Source organism: Maylandia zebra, linkage group LG8 (genome assembly GCF_041146795.1).
Source record: "Maylandia zebra isolate NMK-2024a linkage group LG8, Mzebra_GT3a, whole genome shotgun sequence".
Classification (NCBI taxonomy): domain Eukaryota; kingdom Metazoa; phylum Chordata; class Actinopteri; order Cichliformes; family Cichlidae; genus Maylandia; species Maylandia zebra.
Genome location: NC_135174.1, coordinates 15,365,577 through 15,386,846, shown reverse-complemented (window position 1 = coordinate 15,386,846; position 21,270 = coordinate 15,365,577). Strand labels below are relative to the sequence as shown.

Here is a 21,270-nt window from a genome sequence, read left to right as displayed (position 1 = left end):
ATTGACTGGTCATGTGAAAAAGGATGTTTATCACGGGATTCTGTGCAGTCCTGTGAAAAACTAAGTACACCTTTACTGCTTCAGTTGGTAGAAGCAAGCTAATTAAATGCGCTTGATTAACTGATCTTCAGGAAGTGTGAGCACCTCTATAAAAGGTTTGCAAATACAGCATATCAACAGAAAATGGTAAATGGCCTGCATTTATATAGCGCCTTACTAGTCCCTAAGGACCCCAAAGCGCTTTACATATCCAGTCATCCACCCATTCACGCACACATTCACACACTGGTGATGGCAAGCTACATTGTAGCCACAGCCACCCTGGGGCGCACTGACAGAGGCGAGGCTGCCGGACACTGGCGCCACCGGGCCCTCTGACCACCACCAGAAAACACCTCATACCAACTGTTAAGTAATCTACAGTTAAATGTGAAGCCATCTGTCCAATAGGTAAAGTTTCACTGAAATTACATAAAATGACATAAAATGGGCATGTCTACTCAGTCACAACACTTTTGGTCTTATATATTGTTTACTTGATAAGCTGCAATAAAGTGATGATTAAAAACTTGTGAATTTATTGTGGAGCATGTTTTTATTGAGAGTAAATTTAGATGACCTCCTCTGGAAATGCCACGAGGATGAGTGATTACAGTGTTCAACATCCATACATATTAAATGTGAGTCAAACCATTTTAATTTTATAGCAACTATTTTGGTTTTTTTAGCCCATGATGGGTTTTTTTTGTTTTTCGCTTCTGCTGTTTAAGCGTGGCTCAGCGACAGTCATCAGTCTTTGGTTTGCACGGCGAATTCCAGAAACCCCCGGATCCATTAGATGAGGGTCCTGAACGGTATGTCGACGTCCTTCATCTGCTTTTCATAGTCTTCATCAAACAGCTTTGATTGCTCAGCTGTGAAATGGTTTTTCCAGTCACCCACTTCACCTGCATATGAAAAGGAAGACAATTTTGTTAAGTTGGAAAATTTATGCTAAAGCCTCTATCAATGTTTTTGTTTTTTTTGTTTTTTTGCACAAATGAATAACTGACTGGTGCTTAAAAAATGTTTTCCAAAACAGTCATATGTAATGCCCACACAGTGTCTCATTTACCGCTAAATACATTTATTAAATTATAACATGTAACATACAACATGCGTGTAAACACTGTTCACATTTTGTATCACTGTGGATTTTAAATCAAAAACTGCAAAGTGCAGAATTCCAGCTTGAACTGCTCCGGATGTTTTTCAGCCATTTTTATATGTAGTCATTAGATGATTGATTGACAAGCAGTTTCTTGAGGCCATGAAATTTCAGAACTTATCAAACAATCCTTTTATTTAAAATCATGTACGTTTGTTAAACTCATTTTAAGCCTGTGAAAATGTGAGGTTATCTGTATGACTAGCTGTAATGTTTAGCCCCATACTTTTTTAAAAACCTGGACGTCTGCATTTCAGTTACATCTTGACTGTTTGAGTTAAGATCCACTGTGATGTGTACAGAGGTAAAACTCCCAAAACTGTATCTTTGTTTATAGATGTAATTATATTGTGCTGATTAAATACTTAATGACTGGTTTGTTAAAAGTGAGGGGGAAAAACTGACCATATAATTGTTGCAGAAGCCCAGGCTAACGATGCCTTGTTTGAACTAAAAATCCTCCAAAACTTTAAATCGACTCTAGTTAATATCTGCCAACAGACTTATTCATTTGAGTGTTAAGTTGTTGTAATGTATAAATAAAATAGAAGCGAGAGCTCAAAATCCAGGGACCTCTAGGGGGTGCCCCTGCACTGAAGGACAGGTAGCAGAGCAGTAATTGCTGCCTTTGAGGAGCTCAGACTGTTCACAAGTTGATTTAACCTTGTGACATTATTACATGAAGATATTTGTGTGTCTGAGACAAATATAGGTGTTCATGACATTTTAACTGCCCTACGTAAGGCACTCACTGGCGACTGAGATTGACTTTCCTGCATATCTTTAATTTAATAGTGCACCTTTTCTCATGAAAGGAGAGATGGACTTGTCAAACACCAGAGATGGAACGCAGGAGTAGTTGGCCATCGGGTTCTCCTTCATGTTTTTAAAGGAGGTGAGCTCCACGATTTGGCTGACGACCTCATCGGAGACCGACAAGTCCAGGTACTTCATGATGCGCTCCACTTCACGCCGAGGATTCTGGGAAAATAAATGTGACAGAGTATGTGCGGAGATTATTAATTTTTAAAATTCATTATAGATGTTCAAACAGATAAAACAAGAGGGAGTGTCACCACATTACGACTGAAAACAGCAAATACCTGAAGGTAACGGAAAAAGTAAAATCATAAGAAGTGATAAACAAAACACTGCAAACCGGTGAGGAGAGATTACATAACGGAAATCAAATTGGGAGAAGCTGTTAAATGGGAGTTCTTCCTCCTCACTGTGGACAACTGCTCACAGCAGATCATTGCCCTGTTGGGTTTCTCTCTCTAACACTTCAGGGTATTTAGCTTACAATATAAAGTATGCTGATATTTATGAATTGACTGGTCATGTGAAAAAGGATGTTTATCACGGGATTCTGTGCAGTCCTGTGAAAAACTAAGTACACCTTTACTGCTTCAGTTGGTAGAAGCAAGCTAATTAAATGCGCTTGATTAACTGATCTTCAGGAAGTGTGAGCACCTCTATAAAAGGTTTGCAAATACAGCATATCAACAGAAAATGGTAAATGGCCTGCATTTATATAGCGCCTTACTAGTCCCTAAGGACCCCAAAGCGCTTTACATATCCAGTCATCCACCCATTCACGCACACATTCACACACTGGTGATGGCAAGCTACATTGTAGCCACAGCCACCCTGGGGCGCACTGACAGAGGCGAGGCTGCCGGACACTGCCGGACACTGGCGCCACCGGGCCCTCTGACCACCACCAGAAAACACCGCATACCAACTGTTAAGTAATCTACAGTTAAATGTGAAGCCATCTGTCCAATAGGTAAAGTTTCACTGAAATTAGATCATGCAAAAGGACAATGGCCACAAGCACAGCAGCAAATCTACCACAAAAGGGCTGGGAAAGAAAAGAATAAAGGTAAGCAATGGCCCGATCAAAGTCCACACCTCAAACTAACTGAAACCTGGGTTTAAATAAAGGTCTGCAAACATCAATGAACTAAAGCAACGCTGTAAGAAGGGTCCAAAAGTCTTCCATAACGATGTGAGAGACCGATAAGGTCATACAGAAAACCTTCACTTCAGGTTATTGATGCTAAAGGTGCTTCTACAAGCAACTGAATCACTGGGTGTTTTCCACAGGACTGTGCAGTCCAACTTTCTCTGTCGTGCAACTAATACATATATACAGTTCTTTGAACAATATCTCAAAGTATTTTTTTTAATTTATATTGAATGTCTTTTAAGAGTATGGTACATTTGTTTTTAAATCTTCAGAAATAGGAGATTTGCCAGTAGTCACATTGTTTACAAAAAAATCTGCTCTTTCTTTTCAGCTGTATGTCAGACAGTTGGCATTACTTTTCTTTTTTTTCCTTTATACATGAAGCTGGTCTAAATCTGCGTCTATAACAAGGCTTCCTAATCATTCAATCTCAGCTTTACATATGAGATCAAAGGAATGCGCTGCGTTTATTACGTTTGCTTTGAAGAAGGTTGCGCAACATGCTTTGGTTATAATCCACGTGTTCTCCTCACCTCTTTCATGTCCTCGTAGAAGAGGTACAGAATATTCCTCTTTTCTCGCTCCAGCCAGTAACCTTTCACATGATCATACCAGGAGCCCCATGACACTGTAGAAGCAGAGCAAAGGCCATTCATTCAAGCAGCTTTGATGAAAACATTTCTCCTACTCCAGTCCAGGTTTATGCTGAGTGTATGTTTATATTTACGGCTATCGTAAAGCCTCATTAACAGCTTAACATCAACATTTATGACAGTAGGTATTTTAGTAACTGTCGGCTGATAAGAGACTGATAAACTTGACCACCTTTAATGACTTTACAGCTGTGTAACTGCAGAGCTGATGAATTATTGCAAAGTGATGAATTATGATTACATAATTCATCATTTCTTTATTTTATACTAGGAAAATTAAAAGTACGTACAGTGACTTATTGACAGATGTGTCATTCTGACTAGCTTTAATATCAATATTTGGTATGACCACCTTTATTCTACAATACAGGCAGCTTAATTTCTTTCAGTAGTTTTCAAAGATACCGTACTTCTCTTGCTTTTTGAAGGACATTTAAAGATGTTGGCTTCCTTTTGTTTGGTTCTCTGACCTTCAGAAAACCTGAAGAACTATTGCTCAAGACCACTTAAAGTTAAAGGGCTCCTTGAAAGCAAAGCATAAAGAAATAAGGGTTGGGTCAAAAGTTTACACATCAGTACACATTTGCATGAACGGTACATGTTTTCAGTTCCTGGCAAACTGACAAGCCTCTGATTCTTATGAACAAGTTTCATGTTTGTGCCTTGAGCAGTCGAGCGCAACCAGTGAGCCAAGGTGGAATATGAGTTTATGCATGTAATGTTTGAACTTTGCCAGATTTTAGATCTGATTTTACCTGATGAACCTGCACACCCACTCCAATCCCTGGAGGTTATCAAAAGTAGCAAATCAGTCAAAGACTGACTGAACCAAAGTGCAGTCTGAGCTCCTCGGGAGGTCCTTCATATCAGCTGCTGTAAGCCCATTTAATGCACAGTACTAATAATATGAGTTTTCCAAAATGTTTGCATATTTTCATGTTAGTTACTGGGTGTTTTATTTATTCATAAATTATTAACTTTATTAGGAATTAATATTGTTTATGTCAGTGTTTATGGCATGTAAATGGCAATGTAATTTCCTGCAAACAAAGGATCTATCTTTGAATCTGATTAACTGACGGACCATTAAATTTGTTAAATAAATCAAGCCCAACGAAACCTATTATGTACATTTCCACCATATTGTGTTTTATGAAAGGCCACCTTTTTGTTCCCTAATCTTCACCAAACTGGCACAGATGCTTTAATATGTTCCAGTCAAATCAGCAGCAAAGCAGCCAAACTGGTTATATGTCACCAAGATTTTGATTTCTATCACAACTAAACACTCTCCTCTCAACAAGCTGAGAGGAGTCAGGTAATAATTCACTTTGCATTACCCAACCCAGTGACTTCATTTATAGGTAGTTAACATATATCCAATTGTTAATATAAAGACATTTCAAAAAGTTATCATTTAATGACCCTACAGCAACCATTTAAGTCTTTTTCTAAGGAAATCATTTTTTTTCCCATTCTGGAATGAATGCATTGAAATTTAATAAAGTTGTGTGATTGGTTTCATACTTACTTACAAAGCAAACTATGTTCCTAACAAGGCACATATGGTGGGAAAAAAAGCACAAAAGAAATAGCAGTAAAGAAGCAGCTTTTTTATGGCTGTCATGATGAAGAAATATTCCATTTATTTATATATTTTTAAAAAAAGGTTACATTTTCATCCAGATCCTCCCAAGATATGCGCGCTACAGCCACTCAGGGTGCAACTAATCTTATCATGACCACTCAAGCATAAAAGGCAGTTACACAAGTTGTCATAGTTTCCATCCACCATCACATATTTTGTTCACAAAAGCCTCCAGGCAACCAAAGACGCTGCTTTGGTGGGTAAACATATAGGGCTATTGATGGCTTAGAATAGGTATGAGGACACAGAGGGAAATATACTTACGCTCTCCTTGCATAAACTTGTGGATGTAGCCACCAAAGGGCCCTGGCTCAGGCTGGGTCTGATTCATAAGATCAAAGTAGTAGTAGCTCACCAGGTTGTCTTTGGCATTGCGTGCCACGTAGATCACCTTCCCACATGATCAGGAGGAACACAAAAAGATATTCACAGTACAGAGAACATGTTATTTGATGAGATTGTGTCTAGCATGGCATTCGTAACCTCCCACCTCATTTACGTGCCGTATCATGAACCTTTTACCTTCAAGCTGCATGAGTTTTCTGTCTAGTAAGAAGCAATAAAATGAGGAATTTCTACTCTCACTGAAGTCTAATGGACAAGAAGTCTCACCTTGCATTTGTTTTCCCAGAATCCAGGAGGCACCAGCTGAAAAGGAAGATGTGTCTTGATAACTCTCGGGGGATCCATTTTTTCCAGACGATCAAGACCTGTGTAAATGACCTTTAAATTTGGTAAATATTTTTTACGTTTGTTTGAAAGGCACTTCGGTTTTATTTTGAAATCCATGCTTTTATTTTGAAACAGGAAACTGGCACAAAACCGTTAAAGGGCTGTTAGTAGCGTTTCTTTTAGGATATGGTAAAATAGTGTGCCTTAAAGTGAAAAATATGTATGTTTACTTTGCCAATTAGTACCTGGCTGACAGTGGCACAAGGTTTGTTAATGTTTCCTTTAACAGAATAAGTTACATGCAATCAAAATGTCGTTTAATAGAGTTTATGTTGTTAACCTTGACCTTGACCTTTATGTGTAGTTGTAAGTTAGTGAGGTGATATAATGAATTGAGTGATATAAATTTGATGTATATGCTATACGTGAGCAGGAGAAATTTGTTTCCTTTGATCTTATGGTATTAATATTGCTGGTTTTGTTTTGCTCCTAGCTCTTACGGTGTCTTCACTGAATGTTTCAATAAAAACATTTCCAATAAAACCTCTGTGAAGCATCAGTATAAGAGACAATCATTCAGCCAGGGATGCTACACCTGAGACATAAATCCAGGGAATTGGACATAGGAAAAACTTAACTTATGTATTCCATGATTTCTCATATATTCCAACCAATGGAAACTGCTTATTAGCATTGTTGACTTTACTTTTTTTTAACACGTGTTACGAACTTGCATGTCCATGTGTTTGTTTGTGCAGGTGTTGAAAGGTCATGTCCCCTTTCAAGCTCGAGGTTGACGCTAGTGCGGCTGGTGCAGGAGCTGTCCTTATGCAGGAAGACCATCGCGGCGTGGATCGCCCAATTTGTTATTTTTCAAAAAAATTCACCAAACATCAGATGAACTACAGCACTATTGAAAGGGAAGCCCTTGCCTTGTTGTTAGCCCTGCAGCATTTCGAGGTGTATATCGGATCCAGCTCTATCCCTGTTCAAGTATTCACTGACCACAGTCCATTGGTGTTTCTCTCCCAGATGCGAAACTCAAATCAGAGACTTATGCGTTGGTCCCTTCTTTTGCAAGATTTTAACCTGCACATCAAACATAAGAAAGGGACGGAAAATGTCATCGCTGACGCCCTGTTGAGAGCGATTTCATAGTTTGGAAATTAAACAATAGGAGGGTTGTTTAATTCTTATGGAAGGGGGTGTTACGAACTTGCATGTCCATGTGTTTGTTTGTGCAGGTGTTGAGTCTTTTTATGTTAATTTAGCTGTGCCAGGGCCCTGCTCCGATTGGTGTGTGGATACACCGCCACGATGTGACTGGTTCCAGCTGGAGGACCCGCCCATTAAAAGGAGGCTGGAGTGCTACAGCGGGAGAGGTCCTCGCGTTTCTCCTCATGACCCAGCAGTATTCCTGTGGCAGCCGCTGGCTGCAGTGTGCTTGAAAGTTGTGGAAGTGGAGTGGGTAGGGGTGAGCTGCCGTTTCTTTTGATCACCCGTTTTCTCCTGTTTTGAGTTAGTTAAGGAGGTCAGACTCTGTCTTTATTTTTGACTTTGTTTTGGTAAGGTCAGGGGTGCGGGACTTGTGTAGATTTGTTTTGTTTATTGTTTTGGCCTTGGCTCACCCTGAAGTGTTGACACTCCCGTTTTGGTTCCTTTATTTCACATTGTAAATAAATCACCTTGTATCTAACGGATTTGTTTCTTGTGGCTGCTTGGGTCTTGGGGGGGAAGCGAGTGCCTCACTCATGTTATGGCCTGGCCCTAGATGGGTCGTAACACACGGTTAAAATAACATTAAACAGGAGAAAAAGTTGAGACAGCCATTTAACTTTAGGCAAATTTCCCAAAAAATGTGACAGCAGTATTCATTTAATTCAATTCAATTTTACTTAGCACCAAACCAGTCCTCTCAGAGCAACTGTTGTTGTGATTTCTACTAAAATGACCGAATGACTCAGTATATTGTGAACTAATAGGATTTCACCTTATTCTGAGGTATTTGCAAGATCATTTGTAGTAGCCTACTACAAGAGAATGATATCATCCAGCTATTTTGATGTAATGTCATTTAGCTCAGTGCTTTGTTATACAACCTTTTGCATTAACATGGAGCCTTCCAGGTATCTGTTCTTTGAATAACCAACCTGAATTAGAAGAAGCCCTTCTAAAGTTTAATCAACTCTATATCTGTGGTGCTATATCTATGCAAATGACTATGTAAATATTTTCTACACTCGCGATCTCAACCTTTAATATAAAAATATTTCCTGTAAAAGAAAAAAAAAGGGGGGAGGTGTTTTGTTTTGTACACTAAAGTTTTTGCACAGATTAAACTACATACATTCATATTTTGTCTTCAAAGGTCATGGGCTAATTTTGTACCTTTTGAACTGAGCCAAAATGCTAAAAGCTAAGTTGGTGGTGACGCTAAACAACTTCAAGCTGTACATATTTAAGCAACATATTACACAACGTAATAAGAAAAGAGACCTGCTATGCAGATGATATTTTAATATTTTTGGGTCAACCATCAAATTCTTTACCTAAATTAATGCAATCATTTGAATACTTTGGTCGACTATCTGGATATAGGGTTAATATGAGTAAAACACAATTTGTTGAGGAGTACTTGGTGAGGGCTAGTTCTTTTAGGTTCAGCAGCTAACAAGATGGTGTATCGGTCAGGATACAGGAAGGAGGACAACAGGCTTCCACTTTGCTGGATTGTCACCGCCAGCTGTTTTATTGCCACCTAGATGCTCAGTGTTGCCAGCAGTCTGTAGTAACAAACAAGTTGCCATGAGTATATAAATATATACAGCAACAGCTTCACTAAGATAAATATAAAGGATTACATGAAATAAACCAACACATCCATCTGAATATACACATAACAGGACATATATAATTTGAACTACGCCAATCTTACATCTCTTGCTCTAAACACAGAAAGGACACAATTAAACACAGTGAGAATGTCATACATAGCCGAAACATCCACTAACTGTAAACAAAGGACTTTGGCGCCATCGTGTGGCCGAATAAAATTACTACATAATGGCGGCGGCCGGCGGCACATGCTTCGAGTCACGAGATGAAAAAATGCGGTGCTACAATGCGGTAGAATGCAACTAAAGCCGCGGCCAACATCAGAATCGGAAAATAAACATATTTAAGGAAACTTACTTCCAATCATGAACTTAACACTCGGAGCATCACGTGAAGGATGGCAACCAGGAACACAGCTTACGAGGTAACAGAACTAACACAGAAAAATCTCCTCTTCTCGAGTAGCATCGCGATACCCCCAACTTCTGCCTACGTCATTTCCTACGACTCCACCCCACACAATATTGCAGAACATAGACATAAAATCCCAGAGCCTTTTATACAGCCGCCCCCAAATGTGGTTACACATTTGCTCCCCGAAAAAAGGCTCCCTAATCAGTTGAGGGAGGCGACTTGCTATTCTGCTTAGTATCGCTGTCTTCCGATGGCACGGCAGGTAAAACTACCAACCGAGCAACTGGTCTGGTGTAAACACGTCCATTAACGTTCACATCAGCAGATCGGACAAGTCCATCATCACTACGATGAACCTTAATCACATGGCCTATTGGCCACAAGGCTCGAGGCAGCTGTGGATCTGCAACCATAATAACTGCCTTTTCCAGAAGTTCAGGAGGAGTTGACTGCCACTTCTGCCTTGCCTGTAAGCCAGGCAAGTATTCCCTGATGAATCTTGCCCAGAACTGATCAGCAAGAATCTGTGAGTGCCTCCAACGTCGCCGACTGAGGTTCTCTGTCTCAGAGTAGACCACCTGGGGGCCGCCCCATGAGGAGACTATTGGGTGTCACAGGGTCCACATCGGCTACGTCGGTGGAAACGTAGCCTAAGGGCTTTGCGTTAAGGATCAATTCAACCTCCAGCAGAACTGTACGGAGTACCTCCTCGTGAAGAGGTTGGGAACCCACACAGGTGCGCAGAGCTGTCTTCACTGAACGGATTTCCCTCTCCCATACACCTCCGAAATGTGGGGCTGCCGGGGGGTTGAACTGGAATCTGATCTTCTGACGGGCGAGCCTCCCTTGCAATGTCTCTGACATGTTGGCAAAGGCTTCTCTGATTTCTCGTTCTCCCCCTTTGAAATTGGTCCCACAGTCAGACCATAACTCTGCCGGTGTCCCTCTTCTGGCTATGAATCGCCTCAGGGCCATGAGGAACGCATCCGCGTCTAAGCTACTTAGGAGATCAAGATGTACCGCCCTCGTCGTCATACACTTGAAAATGATTCCCCAGCGTTTCTCATGACGTCTTCCTACCTTCACAAACATAGGCCCGAAACAGTCAACACCGGTTGAGTAAAAGGCTGGTTTGTACAGTCTAAGCCGAGCAGCTGGAAGGTCAGCCATCTTGGGAACAGAGGGTTGTGCCCTCCAGCGCTGACACTCAGGACAGGTTCGCTGGTGCTTGCGAATTGCCTCTCTTCCACGCAGTATCCAGTAAGACCTCCGCAGCTCCGCGAAGACCCGTTCGGGGCCTGGATGATGCAGATCAACATCATATTTCTGGATAAGCAGGCGTGTGAAAGGGTGTGAAGGATCCAAGACAATCGGATGCAATATAGGTCCGTCAAGACCTTCTAGGCGTCGCAACTGACCCCCTACTCTGATGAGGCCCGCTGAGGTATCCAGTTCAGGTGCCAGGGTAAGCAAGCGGCTTCTGGATGAGACAGGTTTCCTTTCTGAAAGCAATCTGCACTCCTCAGGAAATGACTCCTGTTGAGCCTGCCGGAGGATGGCCTGTTCAGCATTCTGATAGTCCTCAGCCCTAGATGGCGCAGTCGAGAGTCCCTGACCACAAAGCTCTTTAACAGTAACATCCAAGAGCTCCTGCCAAGTCTTGCACGCCATTCCATCCTGACAGGTAGATGTGGAGGTGATAGAGGTTCCACAGAAGACTGTTTTCCGGAGCTCAAGTTCGTCATTACGGGGCTCGGAGCTCGGGTTCTCTGGCCATGTGTCAGGACTGTTGAGCAGAAAGGGGGGTCCATTCGACCACCGATTAGGCACTTTGAGCTCGGCCAGAGCCTTCCCTCTCGTCAGGTCATCCGCTGGATTACTCTCTGAGTCTATGTAGCGCCAGGTACAGTGTTCCGTCAACTCCTGTATCTCAGCTACCCTGGCTCCTACAAAAACCTTGTAGCGGCAGGACTGTGAGCTCAACCAGGTAAGAACAGTGGTCGAATCAGACCACAGGACTGTTCTTTCAATCGCTGAGGTGAGTTCCTTATTCAGGGTACTGGCCAGCTGCGCTGCCAGCAAAGCTCCGCAGAGCTCGAGGCGGGGAATAGAGAGAGCTCGTTTGGGGGCTACCCGGGAGCGAGCTAGGATGAAGGTGAGGTGAACTTGCCCATCCTGTTCTACAGTCCTCATATAGGACACCGCTCCATAAGCTTTCTCAGAAGCATCCCCAAAAATGTGCACCTCACGAATGGCCCCCTTTAAGTTAGCACTGGCAGGAACATAGGCGCGTGGGAAGGTAAGGTGAGGTAAAAACTGAAGCTCCACCTCCCAGTCAGACCAAGCTTGCAGGAGGGTGGAGGGAAGATTCGAGTCGTCCCAACCATGCTTCTTATCCCATAACTGCCTGAGAAGGAGCTTGGCCCGAGTGGTGAAGGGTAACAGATAGCCCAAAGGGTCGTACTGTGAGGCTAGGACTCTATAGATGTTTCTGAGGGTTGGCACCTCATAGGACACGGGCCTGTGCTTATAACCCAAGGAGTCGGTATTCCAGTCCCAGCTGAGCCCGAGCGTGGTCTCTAGCGGGTTGGATTTGTCCTCGGCTAGCCACAGATCCAGACTCTGTGATCTAGCTTCTGGAGGCAAATGGCTCAGGACACTTGGATCATTACAAGCCCACTGACGTAGCTCGAAGCCAGCTGATTTCAGCAACTCTCTTAGCCGATCCACCAGATCTCTCGCTTCTTCCGGTGACCCAACACTCTGTAGGCAGTTGTCTACGTAGAAACACCTCTCGATGGAGAATCTCAGGCTGTCGTCAGGCTGTGTGTGCTCCATCACGTGATGTTGCAGGGCGAAGGTGGCGCAGCAGGGGCTTGAAGTTGTCCCAAATGGCAGGACCTGCCACTCGAAGATTTTAGGGGGTTCATCCACCTTTAAGTCCCGCCAAAGGAACTTCAACAGGGGCCGGTCTTCAGGGAGGAGCAGTACCTGATGGAACATCCCCTTGATGTCTCCACTCACAGCTATGGGGTGTTCACGAAACCTGACCAGCACCCCCAGCAGGGAAGCTCCAAGAGTAGGGCCAGGCAACAGGAACTGGTTCAGGGACTGTCCAAGGTATTTATGGGAACAGTTAAACACCAGGCGATTCTTCCTGTTATGACTGACAAGATGATGCGGTATGTACCAGTTCTCCTTGGGCGAAGTCTCATGCGTAACTTCCTTCACGGCTCCTGATTGGATCAGCTTCTGCATTTCTGCCCTGTAGGCATCAGCCCGACTGGGATCCTTTAACAGGCGCCTTTCTGTGCTTCGAAGCATGGGCATGACTGATTCCTTTGGTGCATTCAGTGGCGGCATCTGTGGGTGACGGAGTAGAGGTGTAGCATACCTGAAGACTCCATCGACCATCCTGCGAGTTGTTCTTGCCTCGAGCAGGGCCACAGCCTGCTGATCCTGTTTCGACCGAGTGACCTCTTTCTCGGATCGGTAAGGCACCACGTCCACCTGCCAGAGCCGCTCCACATGTTTGAGCAACTCGTCTGATTGGGCGGATGTATACAGGGATAGGACAGGCTGGGTCTGCCGCCCCATGAAAAGACTTGGCCCTTGAAGGGTCCAGCCAAGCCGGGTGCGGACTGCTGCTGGGCCTCCAGGTGGGCCGAGGCGGACTGGTTCTATGGGGGTGATCAGGTGTGGCTGGTCTGAACCAATGAGAAGCAGAGGCTTGGCTTCCTTCAGGGCAGGGACCGGGATCCCATGCAGGTATTTGTACTTCCTTCTCAGCTGGTCGATAGGATAAGTATGGTGAGCTAAGTTGAGACGATCAGCTGTAAACGCTCCATCAATCTTGTAGTAGGATCCGGGGTTGGTAGCAGCAGAGACGCTGAAGGATACGGTATGTCCATGAAGCATCTGAATATCTTGGCGGACGGTTCGTAATGGCAGGTCCTCCGGGGTGCCTGCCAGACCAAGAGTCTTTGCAGCAGCAGGGAGCAGCATGGTCCTCTCTGAACCGTCATCAAGTATAGCATAGGTGTCTAGAGTCCGCTCTCCATGGCTCAAAAGCACAGGTACAATCTTCAGCATGACACGATTGCCAGCCCCATGGCGATCAAGGTAGAGTGAGCCCGAAGCCGAACTGGTTAGGCAGCTTTCCTCCTTTGCAGCCATGCCAGCGTTGTTTCCTTCTGTCCTGGCATTTACCTCGTGAAGAGCCAGCAGATGTTTACCCTGGCAGCGGCTGCAGGGTTTCTTTAGTGTGCACTGAGCAGCTAAATGAGTTCGGGCACAGCGCCAGCATCGTTTGTTGACCTGTATCCAGTCCTTTATTTCCTCTTTGGAGAGCTTGGCTACATCATCACATTGGCTGAAATAGTGTTCTGTGCTCTCACAGTAGGCACAGTAGGCTTTGTTCTTAACCTTCCCTCTAGCTCGACTCTCCTTCACTGGTGAAAAAGTGTGTTCTGATGGCCCCTTTAGGTTATGTAGGACTGTCACGGTTTGTCGGCCTGTACGGGCCTCAGCCTTTACACTGGTCCTTTCTCTACTGCTTCTTACACCTGCTTGGCCGTCAAATCCTTGACACCAGGACTCCTGACGAAGCCATGCAGATAGGTCGTACAGAGTGTAGGTGCTCCCGGGCTGTTTAAACTGGTGTCGACGAAAATCAGCTCTCTGTTCGGCAGGAAGCTTACTTATTAGTCGGGCAACGTGGGACCCACAGTTCAACTCCGCTTCTCCTTCCAGTCCTAATGTTTGTAACAGCCCAACTAGTGACTGCACCCGAAGGGAGAACCTTTGGAAGGCTACTGTGTCACCTTGCCTTATTTCAGGACCATCCAGGACACTTGCTATCTTTCTCAAGGCGAGCTGATGAGGTTGTCCAAATTTGTCGTGGAGGGCTGCCATGGTGTCAGTATAAGGCTTGGGTGAGTTCAGGTAAGCATCGGCAATAAGTCGAGCTTCATCTAGTTTGAGGTGGTCCACAAGTATCTGATACTTGAAGAGCTCAGTAGCATTAGGAGGGAGTAGGTTCTCTAAAGCCATGCGGAGCCTAGCAAACTCAGAGGGATCAGAATGAATGAACCTTGGAATGGTTGGTTTGGGCCCCCTGTACACTAGCTCAGCCGAAAGAGGAGCAGATGGGTTGCTGCCGTGCCCACTGGTTACTCCAGTGACAAGAGAGGGGGAACTGGCTGGAACAGGCTTGGTTGGGAGCAAACCTGTCTTACTTGGTGCCCAGCAGGGGGGTGGCACAGAGTGTTGTGGAGGGGCATGAAACGTGTTTCCATCCTTAACCACAGGGTCCTGATATAGGGTGCAGCGATGACTAGGCAGCGAAGGCTCACCAGCGAAATATGGTGTGCGGGGTAGAGGGTGGTACTGTACACCATCATCGGAGTATTGTTCGTCAACCTTCATTTGGGAGAATCCTGTGTGCAACTCTTCCATCGGTTCAGGCCATGGCGGTGGGTCAGGCCACACCTCCTCATCCTCCTCCTGTGGCATTGTCTCAGGGGTGGTGTATACCTCTCCTGAACCGCGCTTGGGGGGATGATTGGTGCTAGGCTGTGAGGCAGTCAGGTGAGCCATATCCTTCCTCAGCAGGTGAGCCACTTCAATCAGCTCTCTGAGGTCACTCTTTGCTTCCTTCAGTTCTTTTAGGCCCTCCTGTAAAACTTGCTGTGATTGGAGTAGCTGCTCTCTTTCGGCCTGCAAGGCTCTGAATTCTGTATGAAATGTGTGTATTGAAGACCCTAGCAAATTAGAAGGTGCAAATTCAGGTGAGAGGCTCCTATTAAGGTCCACATCTTGTTCACTTCTTCCCAGTGGAGGGGGTGTATTGTAATAGGCCCCATCCCTGTTGCTGCAGAGGGGTGGCGTATGACTATACTGAGGCTGAACTCTGTCGCTTCTTGTGTGAGGCTGTGGGGTATCCCACTGCAGCATTTTCCTAAAGAGGTGGCCTGTATAGTTAACATCAAAGTCCTCAAACCGGCTTGGTCGACGTGTATGGCGTTTAGGCCTTGCATCAGGACATGTCGCTCCATCTGGCTCCATCTTGATAACTCATCCGGCTCGAAGGACCAATGTTGAGGAGTACTTGGTGAGGGCTAGTTCTTTTAGGTTCAGCAGCTAACAAGATGGTGTATCGGTCAGGATACAGGAAGGAGGACAACAGGCTTCCACTTTGCTGGATTGTCACCACCAGCTGTTTTATTGCCACCTAGATGCTCAGTGTTGCCAGCAGTCTGTAGTAACAAACAAGTTGCCATGAGTATATAAATATATACAGCAACAGCTTCACTAAGATAAATATAAAGGATTACATGAAATAAACCAACACATCCATCTGAATATACACATAACAGGACATATATAATTTGAACTACGCCAATCTTACATCTCTTGCTCTAAACACAGAAAGGACACAATTAAACACAGTGAGAATGTCATACATAGCCGAAACATCCACTCTAACTGTAAACAAAGGACTTTGGCGCCATCGTGTGGCCGAATAAAATTACTACATAATGGCGGCGGCCGGCGGCACATGCTTCGAGTCACGAGATGAAAAAATGCGGTGCTACAATGCGGTAGAATGCAACTAAAGCCGCGGCCAACATCAGAATCGGAAAATAAACATATTTAAGGAAACTTACTTCCAATCATGAACTTAACACTCGGAGCATCACGTGAAGGATGGCAACCAGGAACACAGCTTACGAGGTAACAGAACTAACACAGAAAAATCTCCTCTTCTCGAGTAGCATCGCGATACCCCCAACTTCTGCCTACGTCATTTCCTACGACTCCACCCCACACAATATTGCAGAACATAGACATAAAATCCCAGAGCCTTTTATACACAATTGCTTGAGTACAATTATATTCCATCAGAAGAAATTAAAAATAAGTGTCAATTAGCATGGCAAACAGAGTACTTTAAATATTTAGGAGTCATAATACCTAAGGATCTTACAGAACTATTAGAATGAAATTATTTACCAATACAGAAAAAAATTAAGGAAGATATAGCGAGATGGAATTTAATTCCATATTTAAGTTTATATTCGAGAATGGACTCAATTAAAATTAATATTCTTCCTAAATTATTATATTTATTTCAAACACTACCAATAGAAAAAATAGACAAAATTTTGTCAAGATACATATGGCAAGGAAAAAGGCCCCGAATTAGATTTAAAACCCTACAACTTAACAAAGGAAAAGGGGGGTGGGGCTTACCTTCTCTTAGGGAATATTATTGGGCAGCACAATTAAGGCCTATGATATGCTGGTGTAATCCTTCATACGATGCTCAATGGAAAGCCATTGAGGAGGGTCTGACTTCCATCCCCATACAAGCTATTATAGCAGACAGAAGCTTGCAAAATGTAATAAAAACTATTGAAAATCCATGGATCAAGTTGACTTTTAAAATTTGGGAAACAGTAATAAAAGAATATAAACTAGAAGAGGATATAGCAGTTCTTAAGTGGTGTGCATATGACACACATTTTGCTCCAAATAAATTGGACACCAGATTCAAAGATTGGACATATAAAGGATTAACAGCTTTATTTATGGTAATGGAGGAAGGGAGACTAATTAGTTTTGATAAAATGAAAGATAAATATTCATTGGAAACACAGGATTTTTATAGATATCTACAGATGAGGCATTTTGTCAATAAAACGATAAAAGCTAAGGCTGAATTGAATAAACAGCTGCTAGACGTATTTATAAGGGCATATAGTTCAAATAAAAATAGAGGTATTATAGGTGACCTCTATAAAGGATTAACAAATATGAAATTACACTCAACCTTGTATATCAAAACAAAATGGGAAATGGAGGGAGGAATAGAGATAAAGGAGGATGAGTGGACAACAATATGGGCATATCAATGGAAATGTAGCAGCTCACAGAGCTGGAGGGAATTTGGGTGGAAATGCCTGACAAGATATTTTATTACACCTCACCAAAAATCTCACTATGAAGGTAACCCTCCCGCTTGCTGGAGAAATTGTGGAAATACAAATGCAAATCACTATCATATTTTCTGGGACTGTCATGTTATTAAAACTTATTGGAAGGGAATACATGCAGCAATACAAGTGTCAGGGTCCTGGGTCTGAGCAACCCAGGATCCCTGAGCAGTTATGAATTATATTATTATTATTATTATTATTATATGTATTTTGGTGTTACTGCTGCTCTTCTCCATGCTTGTAGATGTGAGTGTGTGTGTGTATATGGGTGCAGGTGTGTATGTACACTGGGTTACAGGCACCTTCAGGCCTGGTGGGTGTTGCCCGGCTAGGGGACTGGCCACACCCGAAGCTGCACACCTGCCGCTGATCAGGGCTCGTCGGGGGAGCTACTTAGGAGAGTCTTGGAGCTCCCACCGACGCGGGATCATTGCTTGGGACTCCACGTTAGTTACCCAGTTTAGGTTCTGTCGTGAAGTGTATGCCTGCCATTGTTGAGTGTCCTGACAGCTGCTGCTATTGTTTCCCGCAGGAGGAGCGTGGAGGGCTTGGAGAGCAGCGAGCACCGGGGGGTGCTGACACGGGAGCAGAGAGCACTAGGAGGACACATCACGGGAGTCTGGGGAAAACACTGGGATTCATTGTTGCTTTCTACCACACTGTAAATAAACGCACTGCTTGTAATTTGAGCACCGCGCCTGGGTCCTCCTTTCCCACATTCCCCCACGGTTTGCCACGTCAAACCGTGACAACAAGAGACATTTGGAAGATATTTACCTTTGGAAAGTAAAACTCTATTATTTGGACTTATGCCAGAAGGATGGACAAAGAACGATAAATACTTGTTTAATATTTTACTGGCAGCAGGAAAAAAAGCCATCACAAAAAAATGGCTTTCTTCAGAGAGCCCAACCATGAACATGTGGATGAACATCACACTGGACATTTACAGAATGGAGAAAATGACAGCAGATGTGAACTACAGGTCCACAGGTGTGGACCTGTTTGTATCACGATGGAAGAAATGGATGGACTACATTAGAAAACGCAGGCCAGTTTTTGCTTTTGCATTAGATTTTGACTCTGTTAACTACTAGAAGACTAGAGGAAATATTAGTTACATTAATGGAAACAAAAACACACTCCCTATATTTATTTATTTTTCTTTCCTTTTTCTTTTTCCTTATGTATTTTTATTTATGTTGTTTGTTGTTTGGCTTCTTTTTCTTTGCTTCTTCTTTCATTCTTCTTGTATGGATATTTTAGTTGTTTAAATATAGAAAAAAAGAAAAAATATATGTACTGAAAGATAGCTGAAGTTGATGGTATTGTATAGTGATTTTAAAATGTCAATTAAAAAAAAAAAAAGAAAAAAAGAAAAGAGAACAAATTAGCACCTAACTATAGCTAAAGTTAGTAACACGCTAATCAGCAGCCCGTTTGTTAGCTTAGTTAGCAACAAGCTAAGAAATAGGACTGAAGGACTGCGTAAGTGCAGCATGCAGCAACACTCAGCACCTTGAGTGTTTTGAAAGGCGCTTTCAAATAAAATGTATTATTATTATTATTATGAATTCAAAGAAGAAAAAACACTATAGTAAATATTTAAGTCCTGTTTTTACTTTTTCCCGGATGGCTGAAAATGAATAAATACAATATAAAAATGTACCTGACAAAAATAACAAACACAGTAGGGGACCAAGTCTGGATAATCAAGGTAAGAACACCTGAAGTGATTAGAGACTGATGAAACATAGGCATGTTTTCTTGAGTCAACAGTCCAGGGGAGAGAAAGGGTGGGAGGGTAAAGTTCATTATTTTCTTTCTTGTATCTAATGGTTTGGATATAGTGGTAAGTCTAGCACCCCAGTACATTTAAGATTTCCTTAGACAGTAGTAACACTGACTGTTGTGCCAAAACCCTGCAGCAAAACACTACAGCTACTTTTTTAGCTGTCTGTGACTTATTGTTATAAACCTGCCTGTTAGTTCACCGTGACATGCTTGAAAGTTGGCTTCATTGTAAAAATTCAACTGGCTGGTATTAAAGTTTAGTCAAACACAAATATGGCTAATCTGTGTTGGAAAAGCACAGCTGCGTTCACTGAAACGACCCAACTACAGTAACTTTTGTTGATCGCCTACAGAACTCCAGTTCAAGTCTTTTCTTTGGAGGGATATGCTTATGGGTTGAGAACTCATTGACTCTGATTGGGGTGGGAAAAAAACGATCCGTTACAGAAACATTCCTCCTTGACTTGTTTTTGTGAGTTCTGACATGCTACAACTACATGTTAAACCTGCTGAGTCACAGTAGAGAATAAAAACATAGATAAAACACACACCTGAAGGGATGGGAGGTGGGCAGAAGAGCTCTAGGAATGGATTGCGGACAGGTGTGGGGGCTCGTTTGCAGGCCTCAGCATCTCCATTGTGAAGGAGCAGGTCAACAATTTCCTGGGTCCATGTAGTCCCTATGAGACAGAGACATCAAACGGTGTACTGCTAAATCTCACCACATTGAGTAAAAACATTAACAACAGTCCAACAAACGTCTTTTTTGACACCAGCTACTTAGTAGTGCCACATTACAGCAGATTCCACAGTCTAACAAATTAGTCCAGAGACTGAAGGGCAGGAAAAGTAGCCTGTCTTTGTTGTTTGTTTGCTTAAATTATAACTCTCACACTTCATGAAGGCGTAATTACAGGATTAGTCTAGAGTTACTGGTGTTTTCCTTTATTGCCTGCTTGTTTAAGCAGTGACACACACACACACACACAATGTTTTGATAGACTTAGTGGAAAAACTACTTAACAATCAAGTAATGGAAGAAGAAGAAAGCATTAACACCACAATGGAAAAATATTTCCTCACAAGTTAAAGTGCTGCATTAAAGAGAAAAGGGAAAGTGTGCTTCATTTTCTATGCTGTTTTGGCAGTGCAGTCCTGCATATTTTCATGTAACATCTGAATTTGCAACAGATAAGGAAAATGCACAGTATTTTTCTCCATACCCGTGAGTGGAAGTGTAAAGTGTTAGAAATGTAAGAACGCAAATAAAGCTGCTTGAGATCAGTACTTTGTGTCTAACACTGTTTCTGAGTACCTGCTTTGGGGTAGGTGGCGATGAGGAGGTCCGATGGATCGGGACGAAAAGCCCAGATGCTGTCCCAGTTGTTGGCGATGTAGTTCATGAGAGGCACTCCTCTGACTGGGATGAGAGGGAAGCGTGTGATGGAGGAGCTGGCCTTATGAATAGCCTCGCTATAAGTCATTTCTTTCTCCTCTGACATTTTTTACACTGCCAAAAGCTGCCTCAAGGAAATCAAGAACAGAGAGCTAAAATCTGCCTTTTTTAAATTGAAGAAAAAAAAAAAAACTTCAACAAACTCCCGAGGTCCTGCCTTCAGCTGTCTGTGTCAAACACTCACTGCTGATTTGCCGGTGAGCTGAGGAAGGAAAAAGGGAGGGTCTCGAAAAATCCTGCAACCCACAGAGAGGTGGACTTACATGTGGAGAGTACAAATGAAATGGATTTAAACTTCACAGTTAAATGTGTAACTCTGTGTAAAACACTCTGACCGCTTGCGTTTCTTGGTCTTTTAACATAGTTGTGTTGATTGATTCACACTTTTTAATCACAATCAGAAAATTAGTGGCCAATTTTTACAAAAGCACATTTGGACTTTGATCCTTCAAAGTAAACAAAATGTTGACCTAATTCCAGTAAAAGAGTGCATGGCAGGGGTCTCGTTTCATATTGTATTGTCTTACAAGAAGAAAAATGTTCTTGTGTAGACACGCTGCTGGAGATTTATATGGACTTCATAGGTTATCTATTCAGCCAGATGAAAGTGTTTAGACTT

The 21,270-nt window shown here is 43.0% G+C and overlaps 1 protein-coding gene across 1 annotated transcript; it reads right to left on the bottom strand.

Annotated features, from left to right (window-relative positions):
* Positions 1-576: 576 nt before the first annotated feature.
* LOC143419846 (sulfotransferase 1C1-like) lies at positions 577-20,812 on the bottom strand. The gene is made up of 7 exons (XM_076887477.1): positions 20,511-20,812; positions 19,747-19,875; positions 6,093-6,190; positions 5,745-5,871; positions 3,713-3,807; positions 2,008-2,188; positions 577-947 (listed from the first exon to the last, which is right to left on the bottom strand). The coding sequence occupies exons 1-7, from the start codon at positions 20,695-20,697 to the stop codon at positions 835-837; spliced, it is 930 nt and encodes a 309-aa protein (XP_076743592.1). The 5' UTR covers positions 20,698-20,812; the 3' UTR covers positions 577-834.
* Positions 20,813-21,270: the final 458 nt, after the last annotated feature.

Coding starts and splice junctions, on each gene's coding strand:
- LOC143419846 (XM_076887477.1), bottom strand. CDS start 20,697: ATGTCAGAGGAGAAAGAAATGACTTATAGCGAGGCTATTCATAAGGCC. Junction 6,191..19,746: donor CCCACCTCCCATCCCTTCAG/GTGTGTGTTTTA, acceptor TCATTTACACAG/GTCTTGATCGTCTGGAAAAA. Junction 948..2,007: donor CTCTCCTTTCATGAGAAAAG/GTGCACTATTAA, acceptor TTTCATATGCAG/GTGAAGTGGGTGACTGGAAA.